General features: G+C 33.3%; 1 protein-coding gene across 3 annotated transcripts in view; it reads left to right on the top strand.

The window, feature by feature from the left end:
• The window catches only part of CSMD3 (CUB and Sushi multiple domains 3), a gene marked incomplete at its 5' end in the record, with an annotated part of 578,503 nt that overhangs the window by 479,934 nt on the left and 75,242 nt on the right, over positions 1-23,327 (top strand). For all 3 annotated transcript variants that reach the window (XM_083859670.1, XM_083859669.1, XM_083859668.1), the window contains 8 exons: positions 1,637-1,753; positions 6,382-6,591; positions 8,467-8,655; positions 11,969-12,146; positions 14,182-14,327; positions 17,251-17,331; positions 18,502-18,615; positions 22,867-23,055. In XM_083859670.1, coding sequence (XP_083715796.1) covers positions 1,637-1,753; positions 6,382-6,591; positions 8,467-8,655; positions 11,969-12,146; positions 14,182-14,327; positions 17,251-17,331; positions 18,502-18,615; positions 22,867-23,055 — 1,224 coding nt within the window. The remainder of the gene's footprint in view (positions 1-1,636; positions 1,754-6,381; positions 6,592-8,466; positions 8,656-11,968; positions 12,147-14,181; positions 14,328-17,250; positions 17,332-18,501; positions 18,616-22,866; positions 23,056-23,327) is intronic.

The following is a 23,327-nucleotide window of genomic DNA, read 5'->3' as shown; positions in this document are numbered from 1 at the left end:
GCTCTTTTTATATGATGAATAAATGTGAGGAATTTAAAATTCCTTCTAGTTGTAATCTCTTTCACTGCATAGAAATGCCTTTTTTGTTTGGGTTCTCTAACACTAAAAGTTATCAGGATTAGTAATCTTGAATGTATGGAAAGCAGGATGCTGCAGATCTCATAAAAGATATTTTTGGTTTGCTTTTCTTCAAGGCAGTTAATATATATCCTCTTGAGCTGTCTCACATAATCCTGTTCTTAATCCTATGGGGTGTTAAAAACCTCCTGTCAGGTATTGAGCTCCCTCAGCTTACAATTTATAAATATTCAACAAGATTGAGATATTTGTAAGAATTTTTTCAGAACTTAGTCTTCCATTTTTGTCATTATGCATTAACATATGGTTAGGAGTCTGATATTATAATTGCACTGCTTTTGGTAAACTCTGAAGATAAAGACGCTGTGCTGAAATTTTAGAGGGTTCTTTTTCTTGTATTTTTCCTTTTGCTTGGAAGTAATGATTTTTACTTGTGTTTCAAATGATATAGCAAATTTTGCTTGGACAAAACAGCTAAACAAAATTATATTTATCATAATTACCATCTTTAAATGTAATATGGATGTCTAAGTAATTTTATTTACTGATGTCATGCCTGAAAACAAAAATAAAATTAAGACATGAATTTAGCTTAATTTCTGAGAGTATTTGTATGTGTGCTCTTCTAAATTTGGTTATTTTATCTCATTTTTAGAACAACAGGACGCAAATGCAGCTTTTAAAAGGCCTCTTGAAACACTTTAAGCACAGAGTCTTTTTATAATGCATCACCTTATACTGTTCAGATGCTCCTTTACACACATGCAGTTGTCTCAGTGCTGCTCTAAGCTGATGTGTGCTGCTTGCCTGCCACAAGGACAGTTCCTGTAGTAAACATTAGGGCAATGACACTGGCAGAAGCACAAGTCTTAGGAGCAGTTGAGGGAGCTGGGGGTGTTTAGCCTGGAGAAAAGGAGCTTCAGGGAGACCTTATCCCTCTCTGTGACTGCCTGAAAGGAGGCTGTAGCCAAGTGGGGGTTGGTTTCTTTTCCTGGGCAACAAGTGACAGGATGAGAGGACAGAATCTCAAGATGCACCTGGGGAGATTCAGGTTGGACAACAAGAGGAATCTGTTTATGGAAAGGATGGCCAGGAATTTCAGAAAATTTCTTCAAATAATGGGCTGCCCAGGGCTATGGTGGAGTCACCATCACTGTGGGTGTTTAGGAAGGGGCTGTGGAATTTAGTGCCTTAGTCTAGTTGGCAAGGTGATGATTGGTCAGAGGTTGGGCTCAATGATATTGGAGATATTTTTCAATCTAAATGATTCTGCAGTTCTGTAATCTGTTCTGTTTTGCATGCATGTATCCCCCAAGTTAAAATCTACTGGATTCAGAGTTGATACAAATTTTCAAATTTGTACTTTTAAATACTTTTAAATTACTTTCTTACAGATATATAGTGGTAAAGATATGTTTGTGCATTTATTTAAATATAACCCTAAGTATTATTATATTATTAATGCTCTAAAGATCTTCATGCTATGGAATAATTTTTTTAAGCTCATTTCACTCCTCTGAAAAATATTTTTGGGTTTGTTCATTTGTTTGTTTTTTAGCACAATGTGGTGGTGGCATGTCAGACTTCAGTGGAGTGATTCTCAGTCCGGGGTTTCCTGGCAACTATCCTAGCAGTTTGGATTGCACATGGACAATAAAATTGCCTATTGGGTTTGGTATGTGTTCTTTATGAATTTAAAATTGCTGTTTTATGAGTGTAAAGCACTGAACATAGATTTTAAAATATTGTTAATTTTTCTCCTAGCAAAAAACCCAAAAGTAATTATAATTCATTGAAGAAGTTAGCAAAATCTTAAAAGAAAAATTTGAAATAGAATAGCTACAAGATTCTTGGTTTTTCATTTAATATATGCCAAAATTTTCTGGTAGAGACAAAATGGTTTAATTAGAATTCAGCACAATTTCATAACTTTACAGGATTGATTTCTTTTTTTGTGAAGTCATAAACCCAACAACAACAACAACAAACTACTGAATATTTTGCACCAAGTCAATTCAGAAGTTAAAGCTACATTTTTATTAATTATTTTATCATTAAGCTTCTTTGCATATCCTAGGTGAAACTCACAGTAGCATAGAAATGCTCTTTTTAAGGAAATGTAGAAGCCTCTTACTTAATGCTGTGAAACTTCCCACTCAAAGTAGAATGTTCAGGAACACTGGATCAAGCCCACAACTGGTGGAACCATCTCACTGGGGCTGCTACTCACCTAATCAATCCTCAGCCTATAGCAGACAAAGGTGTTGTACTCCAGATGTAGAATTCGGTACCTCTCCTTGTGCAAACCTTTAAAAAGTATTTATTCACTCAGTGCTCAAGTTTTTAGTGCTCTTCAGACAAAAATTGTGCCATTTAGTATATCATCCACCAGCCCTAGTTTAGTATCCTCTGCGCATTTGTTGAGGATGCATTCTCATTTTCCAAGTCTCTTCTAAAAAAAAACCCTGTAAGCTTTCGTAGCAACCCACAGAATATTGTGATTTTTACTGGCTGCCAACCATTGAATGCCTGATTATCACCCTTGGAGCCTCAAAGTTATGTTAATTTTTAACTGACTTCCTTTCCATTCATCAAACTCATATATGCTTTCAGATGAGAATGTTATAGAATGGGCCAAAAGCCATAGCAGAGTGAAAGTATATTATATATACTTTTCTCCCTTTGTCAATTTAATAATAGAAGGATATAATGGTTTATTAAGTGTTATTTTCTTTTAAGAAATTCATGCTGATTGTTCCTAATTGAGTTTTTTTTTTGTCTTTTATATGTTTGGAATTTGCCTTCAAATAAACAATTTCCATAATTTTTCCAAGGACTGCAGGGAACTGGTAGTTGCCATTTCCCAGGTCCTTTTTTTTTTTTTTCTTAAAGGTGAATATATATTCAGACTTTTTCAAGTCACAAGAGCTTCTCTTATTTCACCATGATTTTGTATAGGTATTATCAGGATTTTAATTACATTAGCTAACCTCTTGAGCAACTTTGGGTGGATCCTTTGCATATTTTATTGTGAAATTTTTATTCAAAGCTAACCAGTAGACTTGTCCTATCTAGTTTTTAAACATGTGGCACTTTTTAAGGAGTATGTGCACTTGGATTTTTTCTTTATATGATAGTTGAATGGTGTGCTGGTTTTCTTAGACAAGCCTCATTGTTTTCTGTTTTATACTTGCCATCTTCTGTCATATTCTTTACTTGTTGTTACAGAATTTCTGCATCTTCCAGAGAGAGTGTGACATTCCAAATAGTGTTCTCTTCTGCATATGTACAGATTCTTTCCCTACTCTTTTTAAAATCAGTTCTGTGATATTTTTGAGTAGAAATCCCATGAGCCTAGTTCTCTAATGATTTAAATGAAAGTCAATTGTTCTGCATGGGTTGTTTATATTGAAAAATATTAAAAGTTCTGTAACATTGACTTAGCCAGATCTATCTGGGGGAAATCCATTATATTAGAATAGGGATTTCTATATAAAACCCAATTTGTTTGTTTGCATTTTGTTCAAAGCACACAAGATTACAGTCAATAATTGATTTTTTTTTTGTCTTAGCATTTTATAGAGATAACTTTGACATTTTAACTCTGCCACTACCTGAATTTTTGATAGTCTGATGGGACAATTTGTAGTGCTCCATTATGAGTCATAACGCTGTCTAGAATCTCAAATAGATTTCTGCTTGTTAAGTCATCAAAACAAGCCCCAAAAAAATAGCAACAAAAAACCCTCCAAAAACAGTAGTAGGTGCATTATTTCTGGATTGAATGCACAGGAGAAAGGGATATTTGGAGGTATAAGGGAACAGGATATTTTGACAGATGATTCCAAAGACATTTTCTAATAAAAAACAATAAACTCTGGAATATTGGTTAAATTTCAAATTTAGTAAAATGGTATGTTCAGTTGCATCCAGAACGTGCTGTCTTTTTATCCCAAATGCATTGCCTCTTCCCTCACTTTACTGCTATCCTGTCTCTCTTCCTGTACTTCCTGTTCCTTACTCCGTTTTCTTTGCTTACATGCTGCCAGGTTTATGTGTCTGATAATTCTAACTCTTCAGACTGCTATTTGCACTTTACATTATTAACATCCTATTTAGTTTGTCTTCCATTAGGCAGGAGATTCAGCTACTAAAGTTTTGGAAACAGTTTCTTGGATAAGTAAGTTTAACCACCGAAATCAATAGTTCTGGACTTCTTTGTACTAACTGAAGTTTATTCACTGGATTTATGAACTGTTTTCCAGTTCATATATGGGAAAATGAAATGTTTCATTTTCTAGAAGAAAACTAAAGTTGCACAGATTGAAACGTGCTTGATATTTCTTAGCTTTTCTAAATGAGATATATTTGAAACTAAATTGAACATTAAAATAAAATTTCACTGTAAAAAGAACTGAAAAACATGATATTTGAAGAGGTGATGGCTAGAGCTGGTTTTAATGATCCTGTCACTGATCTAGTGGAGGCACTTATGTCCAACTCTTCTGTGTCGTAAATACAAAAAAATCAAAAAACAGCATCATGGGAGCCTTCTATAGACTTTCACTTGTTTAACTCTTTTTAGGAAGACTTTCTCCCAATTATAAGAAGCTTGCCCACTGAATATTAGCTAATGGCATATATTTTTACCAAGGGCACCGTTTTTATTTGCATATATAAATATATTAACTACTCTTTCAAGCGGCGTGTCCAAAACTGCAGAAAGGCATAGAAAAAATGAGTCTAAGAAGCTGAAGTCTCAGAAAAATAGAAGCAGGTGCTACTGACAGAGCAAGGGATGAATACTTCTGAAGATTGATCTGATTCAGAAACTTGAAGAGAAAGAAAGTGCGATACAGAGAGCGGGATGACCAGCAAATATATATTTCTACTTTTGTATCAAAGAAAGTTGGTGAAAGAGGAAAAAACTGAGAGCAAGGTCATGTGAGCTGGCAGTTATTAATGATAGCTTAAACTTTGGCTAAGTGTATGGTTCACAGGTTTAAATGAAAAGCCAAAATATCATGATAGAGAAAGAGCAAAGTTTGAATATAGCTTGATTCTTTGTGTAGGAAATATTTGGAAGGCTGACGAAGTCAAAGAATGACACTTATAAGAAAAAGCTTTCTTATCACTTATAGACTGTCTTCAGATAAAGCAAGACAGAAATTATCAGAGTTACAGTAATTTAATTTTGCACCTAACTTGCATATAAAATGCTTCATGCTTCAGAAAATCATTCATACACTTTACACGTTATCTGGGGGGAACGTTCTAAAAGGCAGTGAGAAACACTATTTAGGTATTACAGTTCAGGAGCTACAAAACTATTAATGACTTTGAATAATTTATCTGATGTTATATCTTTTACTTTCAGTTTTATATGAAATTGTGTTTGTCACAGTGAGGGTGGCTGTGACACGTCTTTTAGGTTCCCTGATATTCAGGGCAAATGCGGCGCTGAAGAAGGAGCGGGTGCAATGGTGTGTCTGAAAAAGAAAATTCACTTGAATAGGAAAATAAAATAGGGACAGTTCCCAAAAACTGCACACTGTAAGGACAAAACACCAAAGACCAGAAATAGGGAGGAGTGACAATATATAGACTTGGGGATAGAGGATTCTAGAAACATGACCAAATATTGAACAGGGGTAACCAATAGGGGAGCAGAACTTGGGTTCATTACTATAATAATGGCAAAGTCACCTGGGGGAAGATCTCTGTCTCACCTTAAGTTAAATAAATGCCTCCAAGGGCTTGAAGCCAAGGTCAGGCTTGCCAGGAGTGAGATCTGGCTGGCCCTGCGCCTCTGCCAGGCTGATTCCCGCAGTGTTAGAGAGCACTGTCACTATTCAGTACATAGAATTTTCTTTTCATGCCACATAATTTTTGTAATACTTCATTTGGTTAGGAGAGATAACTTAATGGATAGTAAGCTACTTTCCTATTCCTTACTGAACCAAATAATCAGAAATTTCTATGACCAAAACCATCATATAACACAGTGTGTGTGTAGCACTCACATGTATTCACCATGTACCCTGCTTTCACAAGTCCTTGGTGTACCAGTAAAGGCTCTGCCTGCCTGATACCCTGAGCTGGACCCAAGACATTTCTGCTGACCCTCTAGTCCAATTTGAAGTTTGCTGGCAGATGATAGATGGGAAATATACAGACATTTGCCAGGTAGCACATGCATTTCCACTGGTTATTTTCTGCAATTATCACTGTAAGATGTACATACTTTATTTTCCCTCCTAGTTTTGGTACTGGTGGTGTTTATTTACTGACAATGTTTTTCAGGTGTCCATTTGCAATTTTTGAATTTCTCAACGGAGACTATACACGATTACTTAGAAGTTAGGAGTGGATCTACGGAAACTAGCACTGTTATTGGGAGACTAAGTGGCCCTCAGCTACCAGCCTCTCTGTTCAGCACAACTCATGAAACCAGCTTATACTTTCACAGTGACTACTCACAGAACAAACAAGGATTTCATATTGTATATCAAGGTGAGATTTGGACATTCTTATGAGAGAAAAAGGTGGCTGTTAAAGATTTTATGAGGTTTTGGAAATTCCTAAAAATAGATATGAAAGATTTTGTGCTTCAGTCCCAAGCCCCAAGTTCCAACTCCCATTGAGATAAAACAGAGGAGTGAAGAAAGTTAGATTGAAAAAGCAAATTAATTGCATATTTTCTTTAAATTCAGGTCAAATGTCAGCAAACAGATAACTTCCAATATCTGAAGCTGATTGGCATATTAATTTGCATTGCATGCATTTACAAAAGATACATCTCTATTCAATGTTTGGAAGCATATTGGAATTTTAATTTTGTTTAATGGGTTCTGGAAGGTAAAGATCTAAATAATATTACTGGATCAAGTAGGCTTGTGCAAATTAATGCCAAACCAAAAATCTCCAAATCCATTTTATTTCCTAGTTCACCATTTCCCTGAAGGTTCTTGTCCTTTTGTACCCAAGTAGGTCTGCTGAGCTGGTAAAGATCACGAGTTCATAGTTCTATTTATAGAAATGCATTTTCATTTAAAAGGGATTAGATCACTACTGTTCATGAAAAAAGGTCAAATGTGTATTTTAAAGTAGACCTGTTTTCATTGTATGAATAACACCTGAGAGTGATTTAAAGAGTTTTTACTTTAGAGCAGTCTCCTCTTATTCTTTTAATAGTAACAAGTCCAAATTGATTTGAACTCTGTGTAACATTCTGGAAGTGAGCCACTGTAAAAAGATTTAGCTTTTAAAGAAAATCTCAATTTGTGGCCTAAACTGCTAAGGACAGTAAAAACATAAGACCATACAATATTAACGGTAACAGTAATAATTTTGGAAATGCTGTCATTTGTCAAAACACTGGTAAGTTCTTTTCGGTGTTTTAACCACAAAAGACAGAACTGATTCTTTTGAACATATACTGTGGGAACATTGTGGGAACTGAAAAAGCAGAGGATTTTCACAGCCTTGCAATAAGCTTACATAGATAGAGGTTTGAATCAGAGTTGGATTTTAGGCCTTGAAATATTTGAAGCATAGAAAGTTTCTGCGCTTCAAAAAATATAAAACAAGCAACTATTGTATGCTGTAAGGTGTATATGCAGTGTTTATTGATTTGCTTAAGTAGATGCTCATAAACTTTTAGCATTAGCCTATCCGCTAAAACACTTTTAAAGGGCCTTGTAATAAAGAGAACTTGGTCTTCTGTTGTTATGGTGTGAGTTTTACCATCTTTTATGTCTCCACCTTCACTGAGACTGATAATGGAATAAAAGATTCGTGGAATGCCTCTCAGTTTCCCCATCCTGTTATTGGAGATTAGATCCAACAATATACAACATGATGTTCCTATACTTCTGACTTTACACAGCTTATTTGTTCTCACATTGGTAATAAGAAGACAATGCTTCAAATCTTCTTGGAAAAAAATCACCAAGATGTGTGATAAAAGCTTGTTTTCAAATTTTACTAGTTCACTATAAAGTCTTTGATATTCCAGTTCACTGTAGAGCCTTGTAATTCTTCTGGAAAAAGCAAATAAAAGTATAGACATGTTTATTTCTTCTTTTCCTTAAAAATAAGAATGTAAAACCTGGCAACTCCTATTGGATCAGAAAAGCATGTCATCTATCTCAGTATAGTATCTTCAAACAGCAAAAAGAATTGTTATTTTGCAGCACAGAAACATAGCTGGTTTCACTGTTCTTCTCCAGGTGTAAAATCAATTATCTGATCACCATGGAAATTTGGTTCTCAATGTATGGGCTGTCCATGACTTTCAATTTTATTCTAATTAAAATCTCTTTTTTAAAAAACAACCAGAATTTTTATTTTAGTGATTATTATTATTATTATTATCATTTATTTCAGCATATCAGCTACAAAGCTGTCCTGATCCTCGGCCATTTCGTAATGGTTTTGTTATTGGAAATGACTTTACTGTGGGACAAACTATTTCATTTGAGTGTTTTCCTGGCTACACATTGATTGGGAATTCAGCTCTGACTTGTCTTCATGGCATCAGTCGCAACTGGAATCATCCTCTCCCCAGATGTGAAGGTATGTTCCAAGTGACCTATAAACCCTTCATCATTTGAAGGTCTTCCTAAGATTGTTAATTGAACTAATTTCAGCTTTTTTGATTAACAGAGGCCTGTATTTTTACAGTGTGGTCTTTGCAAAGGAAGTATTCTATTTTGCACATTAAAATTTTAGCAGAGAAGCTGAAATGTTTTGTGATATGAAATCTCTGAAAACTTGCCTGAGACAGTACCTTTAATTTTGGAAGGTTAGGCTTTAAAGCCTCTAATGAGGAGACCCATGATGCTTTTAATCTAGGTGAGGCAATAGAGTATAAACTCTGGACTAAATTAAGATAAAAGGCTTCAAAATTGAATTTACCAATTCTGGCCACCTATGTTCTTTCTTATCAGTTAGAAAGATGGTCTAGGGTGAAGTCGTCCTCCAGCCAGTTCTCTGTAAAATTGTTTGTACACAGGCTTTTTCTGAATGGGATTTTTTTAAAATTACATTTTTTTTAACCTTTTACATCTGGTTTTTTTTGGTTTTTTTTTTTTTTTTTTTTTTTGCTTGTGCTTGAAACAAGTAAGAAGGTTCAAGGAACTGTGACTTGCACACAGCTTTAATTTTAAGGCGACAGAATGACTGTGATGATTCTGTAGAAGTGTTTATCTCCTCTCTAGCTATGCTGAAAGGAACCTTCTCTAAGCAGGAGGCCAAAGGAGGTCAGTCCTCCACTTACAGGCCAATCTTCCCTCTATATTGAATGGTAAAACTCAGCATTGAAAATGGGATCCTCACTAGCATGTAGGAGAGAAATGCCCCAATAAAAACCCCCAACAACAACACAACAATACCTCACCTCCAAAAAAGCTCCAAAGTCAAATGCAGCCACCCAAATAGAAAATAAGAATCTCCCTCTGTTTTCTGGATTTTTTTCATTATATTTTGCACCTGATACCCACATTTAGGCATTTAAATGAGAAGCCTCATTATTCAAAATTCCTTTTGAAGTCAGTGAGCCTTAGGAATTTCTAGGGGATGTGGTAGCTAAATTAGGACCAAACTGGTACTGAATTCGGAAGGGGAAGCCTTATCACATAAAAGAAAGATGACACCTACGTTGTTGCTGGTTTTTTGTTTGTTTGTTTGGCTAATTTATTACTATTATTATTATTATTATTATTATTATTATTATTATTATTTGTTTATTGTGTTGTGGTGGCTTTTTTTGTTTTGTTTTGTTTTGTTTTGTTTTTTTCCCCTAAGGGGAAGAGTTAATTCATTATAATTAAGTATCACCACCCATTTTCTGGATCCTGTGGGATAGTAATATCTTCATAGTTCATGTCTTAGCTGCTAAACGCTTAGCTTTTCCTGTTAGTTAGTTCTAGCTGTATTTTCTATGCCTCACAATCAAAACTATTAATTGAATGCAGTGTTTCTGTTTCTTTGAAACACCTTACTGGAAAAATTAATTTAATTAGTAAATTCTAACATGTCCAAAGCATATTGTTTCTCTGAGTATCAATTTTGATGAAGTTCCTGAACAGTGGCTGGATATTCTTTGTTTCTACTTAATTTGATATGAAAAATAAAGATTAAAAAAACCCACCAACTTGATTACAGAGATCTAAGAGATGCATGTTTGCTGCATGATTACAGACTGTCAATACTAGTCAATTCCTAGACAAATTTCTTAAATTACGTGGGGTTTTGTGGAGATACTTACTGTGGTATTTTTAATAAAGGGTTTGTGACATTTTTATATGCTACAGATACTTTCAAGATTTTTTTTCTTATTGTTGCAGCAAAAGGATAATGAGTTGTCTACTTGGTTTGATTTGAGATAAAGGCTTTGGGTTCAAAAGCATTAAAATGAAGTTGGCTTTTTTGTATATGCCTAGTACCAGCAACACATGGCATGTCTTAAATTTGTATTTGCTTTAATGTCTTTATTGTAAGACAAGATATACCAAGGCTTGTTTAATTCCTCAGATTTCTTGAAGCAGACAATCTGAATTAAATATGACTAAACCTCCTTTCTGTTTAAACAGTTTTGTTCTCTTCTTGCATTCCAGGCACCTAAATTCCTTTAACCTGTCCTCAACATCATCTAACACTCTCTGACCCTTCTTAATTCATCTCTCTTGCTTTAATCTGTTTCGATTATTTTCCCTCTCCTTTTCCAATAAATATTCTTGTCTGACAATATCTGTCATCAGACTATGTCTTCACTTCCCTAAGACCTGGCTGCAAAACCATTTCTGTCTGTACTGCTCAAACCCCCTTGAGCCTTTAAGGTTAAAGCTGAAGAAAAGCAGTGCCCAAGCTGTTGAGTCTGAATGGTTGAGGTATCACTATGGAGGCCTTCTCACCCTACAGTTCAGCACCAAAGTGTATAAACATAAACAATAACACATGCTTTTTTAAATACAAATGATGCATGATTCCTCTATGTCAAACCTATATGTCAAAACTGCTCTGGTTACAGATTTTTAAACATATTTTAGAAAATTCATGTTGCCATACCATGCACCTTGTGGAGTGGGAAAAATAGATGTATACAAATTAAAGCAAATGATACAATTTTGTACTTTGCTTATTTTACCAGAACTAGGCTTGTATAACATTTCTCTTCTCTAATAACTGGGTGGTGTCATATTCAACATATATCTGAAATCTATGGAGAAAACAATCTAATTTGGAGTGATAGTTTTCCAGAAATACGTACTTATGAAAGTCCAGAATCTGTATGGTCACTCTTGCACTGTATGATATCTAGAATTAGTACTCTTCAAAATGAGTTACAGAGTGGACTCTTACTTTATCTACCAGAATTTATAACCATAAATGCAAAATTACTATTCATACTGTTGGACACAATGTTTTAATGCTGAAGTTCCCCGCCAACCTCCACCCACCCCTCAACCTTTTATGAGCCTGCTTTCATGTGTTAATTTTGGTTGGCTAGCTTCTTGTGACCACACATGAAAACAATTAATGTGAATCGTTGCTAATTTGTAGCTGGAATTTACACAAAGCCCTAACAAAGTAATTTTCAGTTCTGCAGGGAATTCAATATGTACTTATTTCTTTAATTCCAGTTCTGATAGCATTTGTGACATCAGAATTATTGTTTATTCAAACTTTTATATTTGACCAATATTGTCAAAATAGACTTCTGACTCTGCACAAAGCTGAATAAAATCTGTTTTCTTTGCACAGGAACAGTCTTATGCAATGTAGTTATAGTGTACCAAATGTGTTTGAAACTAGGGCTTTTATATAGTCTAAGTAGAATGCAAAAAAGCATTTACTGTCTATTTTTAAAAAGTGGGTTTTTTTCTAGCTCTGTGTGGAGGAAACATAACTGCAATGAATGGCACCATATACTCTCCAGGATACCCTGATGAGTATCCAAACTTTCAAGACTGCTTCTGGCTTGTTAGAGTACCACCTGGGAATGGAATCTACATCAATTTCACAGTTCTCCAAACAGAGCCAATATATGATTTCATAACTGTCTGGTAAGAAAACACTTTTTGACATTTATTTAATCTTCATGTGACACTATGTAACCAAATATGAATTTAAAAGAATATGTTTGTGATTTTCCCCTTGGAACTGGTGTTCCTTTTAAGAGAAATGACTGAGTTGTACTAATCCATGCCTTTCAGTTGGCCATTCTCACTAGATAACGCTGAACAAGAAATCAGAAAAAAGTTTGTCAACCAAAAAAAAAGCATACAGAGGTATGCTATAATTGCTCTTCAACAATCAAGAGAAATAATACTTAAGAAAGGACTGATAAGAAGTTTCAGATGTGTGTATTAGTGTTTTAGAAAAGGAGTACTAGAAATTAGAGTAGGGCAACATTTCATTCACTTCTGTCAAGCTGGCTTCTTTTAGAGTACATAAAACAAGAGGATCATATTTGCCTATGACAAAAAGAATAACTGTAACTGAGCTAATGATAACTGCAAAGAAATTATATTCTCTGTGTACTTGAATCCATGTCTGTTATGGCTCTGCATGATGACCCTCAGCAGCAGCCTATCACATTATTCCCTCCACCACATATTTGAAGACATTTAATGGCTTTAGTCCTCATTTGTACATATACGTAAAAATTACATTATATACATGATGGCTATTTAATTATGTAGCTTATACCACTTCTGGGATACTATTTATTTATAATGCAGATCAAAAATTTTATAGCAGTTTCCAATACAAACCCCCCCCCCCCCCATTTTATTCACAATTCAGGTGCTTCAAAGCATACAATTTCACTGCTAAAACAGAAGTGAAAGAGTCAATACGCCATAATTTGTACAAACAAATTACTACAAAATTTTCAAAATAAAAAAAATCTGTATTATTATTTTGAAATTATTTTCTTTTAAAATATATTATGCTAATAACTATTTAAAAAACCTTTAAATTTAAACGTCTGTTGCTTAATATTTGACAATTCTAATCCGGAAATAAGCAAGGATGAGCAGTTAATATTCTTGTTTCATGATTCTGTCCTCTGTAAAGTTCCACTGTTGTTCAGTACTAACTTTGATTTAATTTTTCTATTGAAATAAGCATTTCATTTTTCCATAAGGTAGCAATGATCTTACCAGCAGTACATTACTGTCTAAATCATAATAAACAGTACAAAACAATATCAATACATGCATGTGAAGAGGGATTCAAGAAATTAATCTGCTGCATATCATGCTCAGTTTTGATTAAAGCTACCAATAATTATATTAATACTTACCTGAGTCAAAAAGACACGACCATTTATATAAAATTCATATCACAGCAAAAAATTGATTGAGAAAACTCTGAATCCCTCATAAAACTTAACTTAAATCAATTCTTATCTACCCATGTGTACTGTAAACTATAAATAATAACAATAAAACAATTAATTATTGGAGGGGGAAAGCTAGGTTAAAAATGCTGACATTAGAGCATATCTAAAAGTAAATTAGAATAAACATTGGAAATAAAATGTACATTTGTTAATGTCAACATGCAGTTTTCAAGGAGAATCTTGTATTCAATAGTCTGTAAGCATTTTGGGTTTATTTTTGGTAAAGCCAAAATTCATTCTTGTCTTTTAAAATTGTACTATTAATTAATTCTAACAACCCTATTTAGCTCTTAATTTTCCTAGAAATCATCAGATTCAAATGACTGCGGGACATGAACAGTATTAGTTTTATTTATTTTCTGATAGTCACATTTGAAAGTATGGATACACAAATGTGATCAGAGGTTGTGGCAAGTAGATGAAGTACAATCACAAATTAAGTAATTTTGGGTTGGCTGCAATTTTTATTAGAAAATAAGAATTTTCCTTTCAAAAGGTGGTTGAATTAGTATTCAGTCCACATACAGGATATGAAGTGGTCTTCAGCCCTTGATGTCTGTTTTATCTTATTTTAGTTGTCTCATGCCTTGCAGTATAATCTAGGGGAAATCTATTGCATTCACTTAAAATTTGGAGAAAATATATTCATTTTTTGGACCACAGAAAGAAATTCTTCTGTTTGTTTTTCTTAGGGATGGACCAGACCAAACCTCCCCTCAAATTGGACAATTTAGTGGCAACACTGCATTAGAATCAGTCTATAGCACTTCCAATCAGATTCTGATAAAGTTTCACAGTGACTTTACTACCAGTGGCTTCTTTGTACTTAGTTATCATGGTAAGTGTGATGAAATAAACTTGTACTCTGTTTATACTGGTTGCTGGAGGAAGACAAGGTGTTAAAAGATCAGTTGCTTTTTCTAAGAAGAGTGGCTGTTATTAATATGATCAACCACTACTAGGGTAATGCAAACATATGGAAGACTAACATGAATGATGAAAATAAGTTATTTTCTTGACAGTTATTAAATTTACTATTAGTCAAACAAAAATAAAAAGGCTGCCCTATAATGAGATGTGAGCAAAGAAGGCAGCATCAAAATCCTGAAGTTCAAGGTGCACATACTTTTACTTTTTGAAGTGCTTCTAAAGTTCCTTTGAAACCTAAATGGTTTTGGAGGAAATTGTATTTCTTTTTGACATTTGGATATTTTGATGTAAGTGTTGTTTTTGTAGATATTCCAATGATAGTGAACGATACGTATGATTATTGTTTACTGTCCTATATAGTTCAATGAGAGTGAACTACATAGTGTAGTTAACATTCATCTGCCCTTGAATTAAATACTGACTGAATGAAAATGTGTCTGAATTAATTGATCAAATTCTACCTCTTTTTGTAGTCATCCAGACCCTCAGTGGCCAAGTGTCTTTTACATTGTTATAATTACAGGGATACAGATTGAGAAGTAAGGGTGAGTTTAGGTGCTTTGTGAATGCCCATTGGATTGAACATCCTAGGAAACACGAACAGACTACACCCTGTTCTCTGCATCGTGGTCAAATTTTGTGACTGAGAGACTTTCTTTTTGACTTATTAAAGACAGTGGTAAATACAGATAGACAGAGTTGATGTGATTAAAGGAATTTGAAGCTAAGCAAAACAGAACAGAAAAAACAAATCCACCAGCAATTGACTATGGAGTAGAAACTCCAGCAGGGCTAGGCAGAGAGGGATCATAATTCCCATTCCAAATCTTGGCATCTAAATTGCACGTATCAACTTGCAAAGGACAAAATGACATTTTGTATTCATTAACGAGTCCATATGTATTGATATCTACTACTATATCAGTATATGACCAAACATATGCTAAAATGCTCATGGAATCATAGAATTACTCAGATTTTTTTTTTTTTAGATCATCAAGTCCAACGATAAACCAAACACTGCCAATTCTTCCACTAAAACATGTTAATTAGTAGCACATTACATGTCTTGTAAATACCTCCAGGGATGGGGACTCCACCATTTCCCTGGACAGCCTGTTTCAATGCTTGGCAACCCTTTTGGTTAACACATTTTTACTAATATCCAATCTCATGTGGAGTAACTTGAGGCTATTTCTTCTGGTCTAGTAATTTGCTAGCATTAAAGTGTCTCTAAAGATCTCCTTTTACTTGTTTCTTTTGTTGTGAAAATTATCATACTACAGGTGTGGGCCCTAATGGGCAATAAAGATGCAAACTGAGCAGCACAAAGATTACTGGTAAAGAAACTAAACAATTTTTGTACTAATGTTGTCAAGATAAATAAATATCTCTGTATCTTGGAGTGTATGATCCTTTGTATCAGCCAAACAAAAATTATAATAATAAAGGCAAGGCAGTCAAGGAGTCAAATAAAGGCAAGGAGTCAAATTTATTTAAAAAAATAATTTTGGAATTAAAATTAATGATACACCTGTTACCCTAAAATGAAAGACATTTGAGATAAATTGTATGACTTCTTTATTGAATTAATTTTTAATTATGTTCATGATTTTTACTATTATTTTTTTAAGATGCAAACAGCACAATTGTTTCATGTTTAATCGATGTGTTTTATTTTAAATTTCATTATTCTAAGGCTTCCTGACTCACTGAATTAAGTAGATCTTCATTACATGATTGAAGGAAAGGAGTGTAATAGGAAGGTATCAAATAAGGGTGACTCATTAGTAACAAAAGGTCTTACTTATGGTGTAAATTCTGTGATTTTCAAAAGTTTGAACAATTAGAGTACTAAAGGATCTAATCACACAAAGCAACCAAGAATGTGTATTACTGAAGCTGAACTTTCATCTACCATAAGTAGATGATATTTTGTGCCAAAGGGAAATGATATAAACCAATACTGTATGAAAATGTAATATTAATGAAAGCCAAGCACGCTTTATCCTAAACATACACTTTAGGACAGGGAAGACTCCATTGTAGGTAAAAATATGTCAAAGTGATTTCTTTTGACAGATTTCTGTCCTAATTGTATTTAGATCAAATCATATTTTGTCTGTCTCCAAACATGAGCCCATCTTCATTGGATCTTTGGGGGAAAAATCAGTCTGTAGCACTTCTGCATACACTTCCTACTTATCTCTATTTATTTCACCTGGTTATTTGCCTGGCTGTTCCATCATGTGCTAAATCTTGGAAAATTATTTTGAGTGAAACTTCCAATGAGAATTTTGAAAGCAGGATTGTTCTCTGACACTATCTGCAGGTGATGCATGCTCCACAACTGTTTATTTATCTAGGGAATTTCATACTCAAAATGCTTCTCTCCTTTAGTTATGCTACCTCTGTGTAGAATCTTTGGGATTCCAAAACATGTGTTAATTACAAGGTTTCAAAAGTGGAAGAGTTCAACAGTAAAACTCTATGGTAAAGCCCAACCAACCAACCAACCACAACAACAAAACCCATCACCATAAGGCAATGATTGAAAAATACAAAAAAACCTGCTTTTTGACTGGGATTGCTCAAATGAAAGCATCTTATGGTATTTATGAAGAGGGTTTTGCCACTAAAACAAAATAGCTAATTGAGAATGCAGACACAATTTCCAATGGTTTAATTTCCTTTCTTTTGGGTCTTTTGAAAGTTTCAGAATAAATTGAGTTTTTATGTTTATCCTGCTAATGTGGATATTAAATCAGTTAATTGCATGGCTATGATAACTATGTTTGAAAATGTCAACTGTGCTTTGTTCCTGTTTATAGCCTATCAGCTCCGTGTCTGCCAGCCTCCAGCAAATATACCAAATGCTGAAATTCTAGCTGAGGATGATGAATTCGAAATAGGTAATATTAAAAAAAAAAAAAAAAAAAAAAAAAAAGGCAGAATTTGTTTATGAAATAAACTTGCTTGCACATGGTGCTTTTCAGAATGGAAATCGTACTTGCAATATTTTAGACTTTTATTTGACAATACATTTTTTAGGAAATCATTTCTCTCTTCCTTATGCATCCCGAATCTCATCTATGTTTCAGAGATTACATATAAGTTATATAATAACTCTTTGTAATTAACTTAATTTAAAAATACTTTTTTCATACTGTTTAATACAAAACATTGTATTACACTGTAAACAAACAAAACTTCTAAGAAAACATGTAGATAGTGGCATATTCTATACCGGAATTAAGGTTCAGTGACCTAAGAAGTAAAATCAAATTTATGAAACTTGCAAGGATCAGAAACGGGGATGACATTTTGACTTTCTGAGAGATGTCAATAATATTACTTAGCCACATATAATTCAAAGAAATATGATTTATATGATCTGATTTCAGATGTCTGGTCAGCTAGTTTTGCTCACATGATGGCAAAAAAATATATATTTTTAGTGTATCCACCAATATATGATTCGCATATAGGACACAAAGAGAAATCACTTTTTTTTTTCTTTTTCTTCTGTAATATGGGCCAAAGAGAACTGCTGGCATATGCAAGTTTTTCCTTTTATTGGTACATAAAACTATATATATATTTGATTTCTTAATTAAAAATTTACAGTTTCTTATTCTCAGAGTGCCAAATCCTAGATAGCATCAACAAATCCATCTGCTATTTAATTTTTTTCCCCTCAGGATTGTATTAATTATTTACTTGGTCTTAGACCTTTATTTAGTTCCATAATGGTTACACTATAAATTATAATGTTTAAAGCTTTGTGGACATTTGGTTCACACAGCATCAGTCAAACCCAGACATCTTAGCTAACTATCTAAAAAATAATGTGGTGGAAAGAAGTGATAGATGCAGCACAGTGTGCAACTCAAAGCTCATTTACCATATTTCCTAGACTAATCATAGTTGTTTATGCCAGAGGTCATTTAGCCCATTTTATAATATATTGGTAAGAAACTTCATTAATCAATAATGTTTTCAAAGCTAAAAGTCCCAGTTAATTGCTGTTTAATGTTTCTTTTGTTTGTTTGTGTTTTGCCCTGTGTTGTTTTTCTGAACAGGAGACATAATAAGGTACCAGTGTCAGCCGGGCTTTACACTGGTTGGCAATGAGATCCTGACCTGCCGACTGGGGGAAAGACTTCAGATGGATGGAGCACCACCTACTTGTCAAGGTTTCTTTTCCTTTTTTTTTTTTTTTTTCTTTCCTTTTATTTCCCTTCTGTTCCTTTCTTTTCCTTATTTTCCAGACCAGTTCATTGGTGACTCCTTAAATAACTTTCACATCTCTTTACATAAGACAGCATATTGAAACTATTTTAGACTTTTGACGATTTATCCCAATACATCACTCATTTCTTTTCATGCATGTCAGATGTTAATGCAAAATAATTAGTAATCTTTCAATGAACTCCACAAGTTGAAAGGGCTGCTACTCTACTTTGTGAAAATAATTCTACAATTCCTTTTTTTTTTTTTTTTTTTTTTTTTTTTTTTTGGGAGTCTAGCAAATAATGAGACTTTAATTTTCTCTACAACATAATAGTATGAAAATTTATACGGGAATTTTCAAAACTGCTAAATTAACATAGCCTGGATTTCGGTCAACAAGCTCACAAAATAACTTTTCAGTGCAGTTTTAACTACTTGCATTTTTTATTCAATGTATTCTAAAAAACAGGTTTTCTGTATGTGTGTGTGTGTGTGTGCATGTGTTTGTTCACTTTATCTCTTATTGAGAACTGTGAACAGAGAGATAATGCCATCTCACTGTTAAAGTCAAAACAACTACAGTCCTGCCAGCCACTAACCACACTTTAAGCCAGTCTTCATTAAGCTGAAATTAGATGTGTTATGCTAGAACATAATTTTTCTATAATTAAAAAAAAAAAGGAGATTTTCCTGTCATACCAAACTGATCAGGGAAGAAATGAAGATAGGCCTTGCACATACTTAATTTAAAAAATAGAATCTCTGAAGCTCCACTGACGGGCATGAATTTATGTTTTCCTACTAATTCTTCCATTTATATCTGGAAGGATAAACAAGGACCTACAATTATAAGCATGCCTGATAAAGCCTTTTCAAGAAAAAAAAAAAAAAAGACACCAAACCAAAACACCACAGCCTCATAAAAGTATAAGTTATGTATGCTAAAGCCCTTTTGAATTCTGCTAGTTTCTGTGATATTCCCTTGTGATCCATCTGCTCCTGAGCTTAATATTTTAACATTTACAGCAGGATTAAAATACTTTCCCAAATCAGTAATAATAAGTGCATTTGATTTACATTTGTATTATATGAAAAACTGCCATCTGTTTTTTCTACCCATCTGATGTTTTGGTGTGTCCTTCTCCAGTAATTTTAATTCGTTAACATCCCCATTAAATACTCATGATGAAAGATTTATTTGGCAATAGTAATTTAATTGTGAATAAATCTACTACATGCACAAGTAAAACTTCAATATTTTACTGTTTCTTAGCAATTTCTAAAGTTATAAAAGGGTGAAAAATATAGATGTTAAGAAATTAAACGTCAGTATATTAATTTAAGGACATTATTATTACTATAGTATTCACCTAAGGTTTCAGCTGAGAGTTAAAAAAATTCTTGTATAAATATACTCTTTCCTCCATTTCTGGAATGCTGGAAGTGTCTACTCTTTCAACTGAATAAGCTGTTTTCCCCTGATTTTATGGACAAAACTGTGCAGAAGTCAAAATCATTCACAGCAGTGAGTCTAGTTCTTAAAAATGCAAAGTCAAATTGAAATGTGAGTTTCATAAGAACTTTTACACTGATAATTTCTGAAAATCCAGGCATTTAGTTAGATACAAATGCGTCTAGAAATAGCTTTCAACACCCCAATTTAAATTTAAGTCCTAGCTTGGCAGATGTATAGCATTTAATAGGTGGAAAACCATAGTAACCTCCAGGCATTGCTTTAAATGTTAAAATGATACAATATTAGATAGGGCAAATAGAGACATATGTGCTGATCCTGAGGCATTCTCTCAGTGGTGTTGCTGAAGGCATATTTGTATTCTATGCAAGACCCAAGACAAAAACTCAGTAATGATGACTTCAGTTACAATAGTTAATCTTTTATCTGTCAGATATGAATGCTAAACATTGGTTCCAATGCTTAATATTAAATCCATGCTCTCATAATTTCTGTTTAAAGCAGAATGAAATTCATGTGATCTTCAGAGTTAGATTCAGAAAATTGAAAAAAAATTGCAAAGGAATTTGTCAAATTGTGTTGAAAGTGACCAGTCCAACTGCCAACCTAGAATAATCAGCAGCATATTTTCTTCTATATTTATTTAGATGATGCCTAAGTATGTAAGTTAAATTTCAATAATGAAAGATGAATAGAGAGCTTTGTGGAATCTAAAGGCATCAAAAATACATGCCAAAAATTTCTGTCTTTCATGATTTTACTATAATACATTGGTCCATGGACAAGCTACCATACTGTATTGTGTAGAGTAAAACACACTACATGAGTCACTTTCATGGAAAAGTCTCAATTCTTCTGTTGGTTCATATTAGTATCAGTTTACTAATTATTTTCACTGCATAGAGCATATGTTTGGTTTTGAACTTAATACTGTTATTCCTGACACTTTAACCTTGTGCATATGTTATATATATATATATGTTATGTATGCTTTAGCTAGCATAAAGTGACATTAGATTGAAGGTTTCTTTAGTTTTTGACTTGAAATAAATTCCTACCTACATTCAAAATTAATCCATAGGTAAATCTGGAAAATGCTACTGAGCAGAATTTAAGAAAAAATATATTAGTCTTGAATCTAATATATTGCAGTAAAGATATACAAGGCAATTGAGGAATGCCTAAAAATGAAGCAAAGTATATTTAATATTTATTTGGTAATTTTAATTATTACAGGTTAGTTTATATCACATTCAGTACTATTTAAAATAATGTCACTCTTTTTTTCTCTGTTTTTCTCTGGTGTGTCTCAGTTGGATGAGCATTTCTTAAAATTCTTGTGGATTTCCTTTAGGTGTGAAAATAGTCACCTAATTCCACAAGTTTAGCCAATTTCTATAATCTTATTTAGTTAAAATAGAGTATTGTCCAAACAAACCATATAACTTTGTCCTTATTTTCCTTTAAATTAGCTTCTCCTTTCAGTATAAAATGAAAATTTCAGAGTAAGAAGATTCAAACTGTATTTTGCATCAGAATAAGGGGACCCTGAATAAATTCTTTAATGGTGACTCTTATCTATATCTCAGATACATTTTCTCTGATTCACATAAAACTTAGCTTTCCTAAGGGAAATTCCCCAGTTCCTAAGGGAATCTGTTTAATAGAAAACAAGTCTTTAAATTCTCTATAAATTTTCTGAAGGATATTTAGCTGAAAATCCTGAAATTAAGGACAGTTTGCAAGGCAAAACCAGCTGCAAATAAATGAGTGCAGCCGGATTACTGTTACTCTCTTCCTACCACACATTTTTTATATAAATATGTCTGTATGTGCATATAGAGCTGAGAGGATTACCTTGCTCATTTTCTTGAGATATGTGTCACAACTGGCACAGCAGCGTAGTTTGACAGCCAGATTCCAGCCATATGAGTTTTATTAAGTGGAGTAGAGGTGCTGCATTCAATCTCTTCTTGACTAATTGGAACAAGCATAGGACATGAGAAACAACTTTTGCAGTTTAGCTACTAGATGCTAATTTGCAGCTGAGATACAAATATGTTTTAAAATACACAGGTAGAAACAGATTTTCAAGTTAGTTTGGATGCATTTGCAGAGAGTTGGACTAGGTGATCTTCAAAGGTCATTTTCAACCCAAATATTCTATGATCCTTACAAAGTTCTTTTATGAAGATAAATACTCTTTTCCTCTCCCTTTCTCTGCTTTTCTGTGTTATTTATCACTTTTCATAGTTCAATAACTTTTTCAACATAAAACCTGATTTTTGTTATTTATGAGAAAATATTATATCTAGTGTTTTTGAGAAAACTAAGATCCTATTATTTTTCTTATGTAATTCAGGACTAACTCATTTTCATTTAGGAGTTAGTTGTCAATATAAGAAGATTTTAAAGCTCCTGTTTAGCAGTGTAAGATTTTGAATATATTGGAGGCATTTGTTCATATATCATGAAGCAAACACATTTTTTGAAAAAACTTCCAATAACATGGTAATGTCAACTATTTCTATTTAATGAGATTATTATTATTCTTGTAGACCTAGTGAATCCAGATAAATTCAAAATTAAATCCCTTATCATATTTTAAATCACCATGTTGCTCAATTTAAGGAAATAGAATGAGTAATGCTGTTCTTTTAAACTCAGGAAAATGTCATCAATCACATGAAACAGAAATAATGGGCTTTGGAATTTTTTTGCCAATTTTTCTGTCTCACAGTGCTCTGTCCAGCCAATGAAATGCGTCTGGATTCAACAGGCGTAATACTGAGCCCTGGATATCCTGACAGCTACCCAAATCTCCAGATGTGTGCATGGACCATTACTGTGGAAAAGGGTTATAATATCAGCATGTTCTTTGAATTCTTCCAGACAGAAAAGGAATTTGATATACTTGAAGTTTTTGATGGTAACTATAGGATGCATAACTTTGGATCATTGGTTTTTTATATTGCTTCTGTCTAATTACTATTGTTAATGCATATCATAATTTTTCAGTATAAAAAAAATCTTAATCAGTTATTTTGGTTTGTTATGATAAAAAGAACTGCTGGATTACTTTATTTTAAAATTGTATACTGCATGTTATACTTAAAAATAATTTCCATTTTGAGCAAATATATAGCTTCCAGTTATAACATTTTTTAAATTTTTAATTCAAATTAATTTGCCATTTGCTTT

Source organism: Zosterops lateralis, assembly GCF_965231275.1.
Source record: "Zosterops lateralis genome assembly, chromosome: 1".
NCBI lineage: Eukaryota > Metazoa > Chordata > Aves > Passeriformes > Zosteropidae > Zosterops > Zosterops lateralis.
The sequence above is the reverse complement of the archived record's forward strand: the minus strand, read 5'-3'. Positions and strand labels throughout refer to the sequence as shown.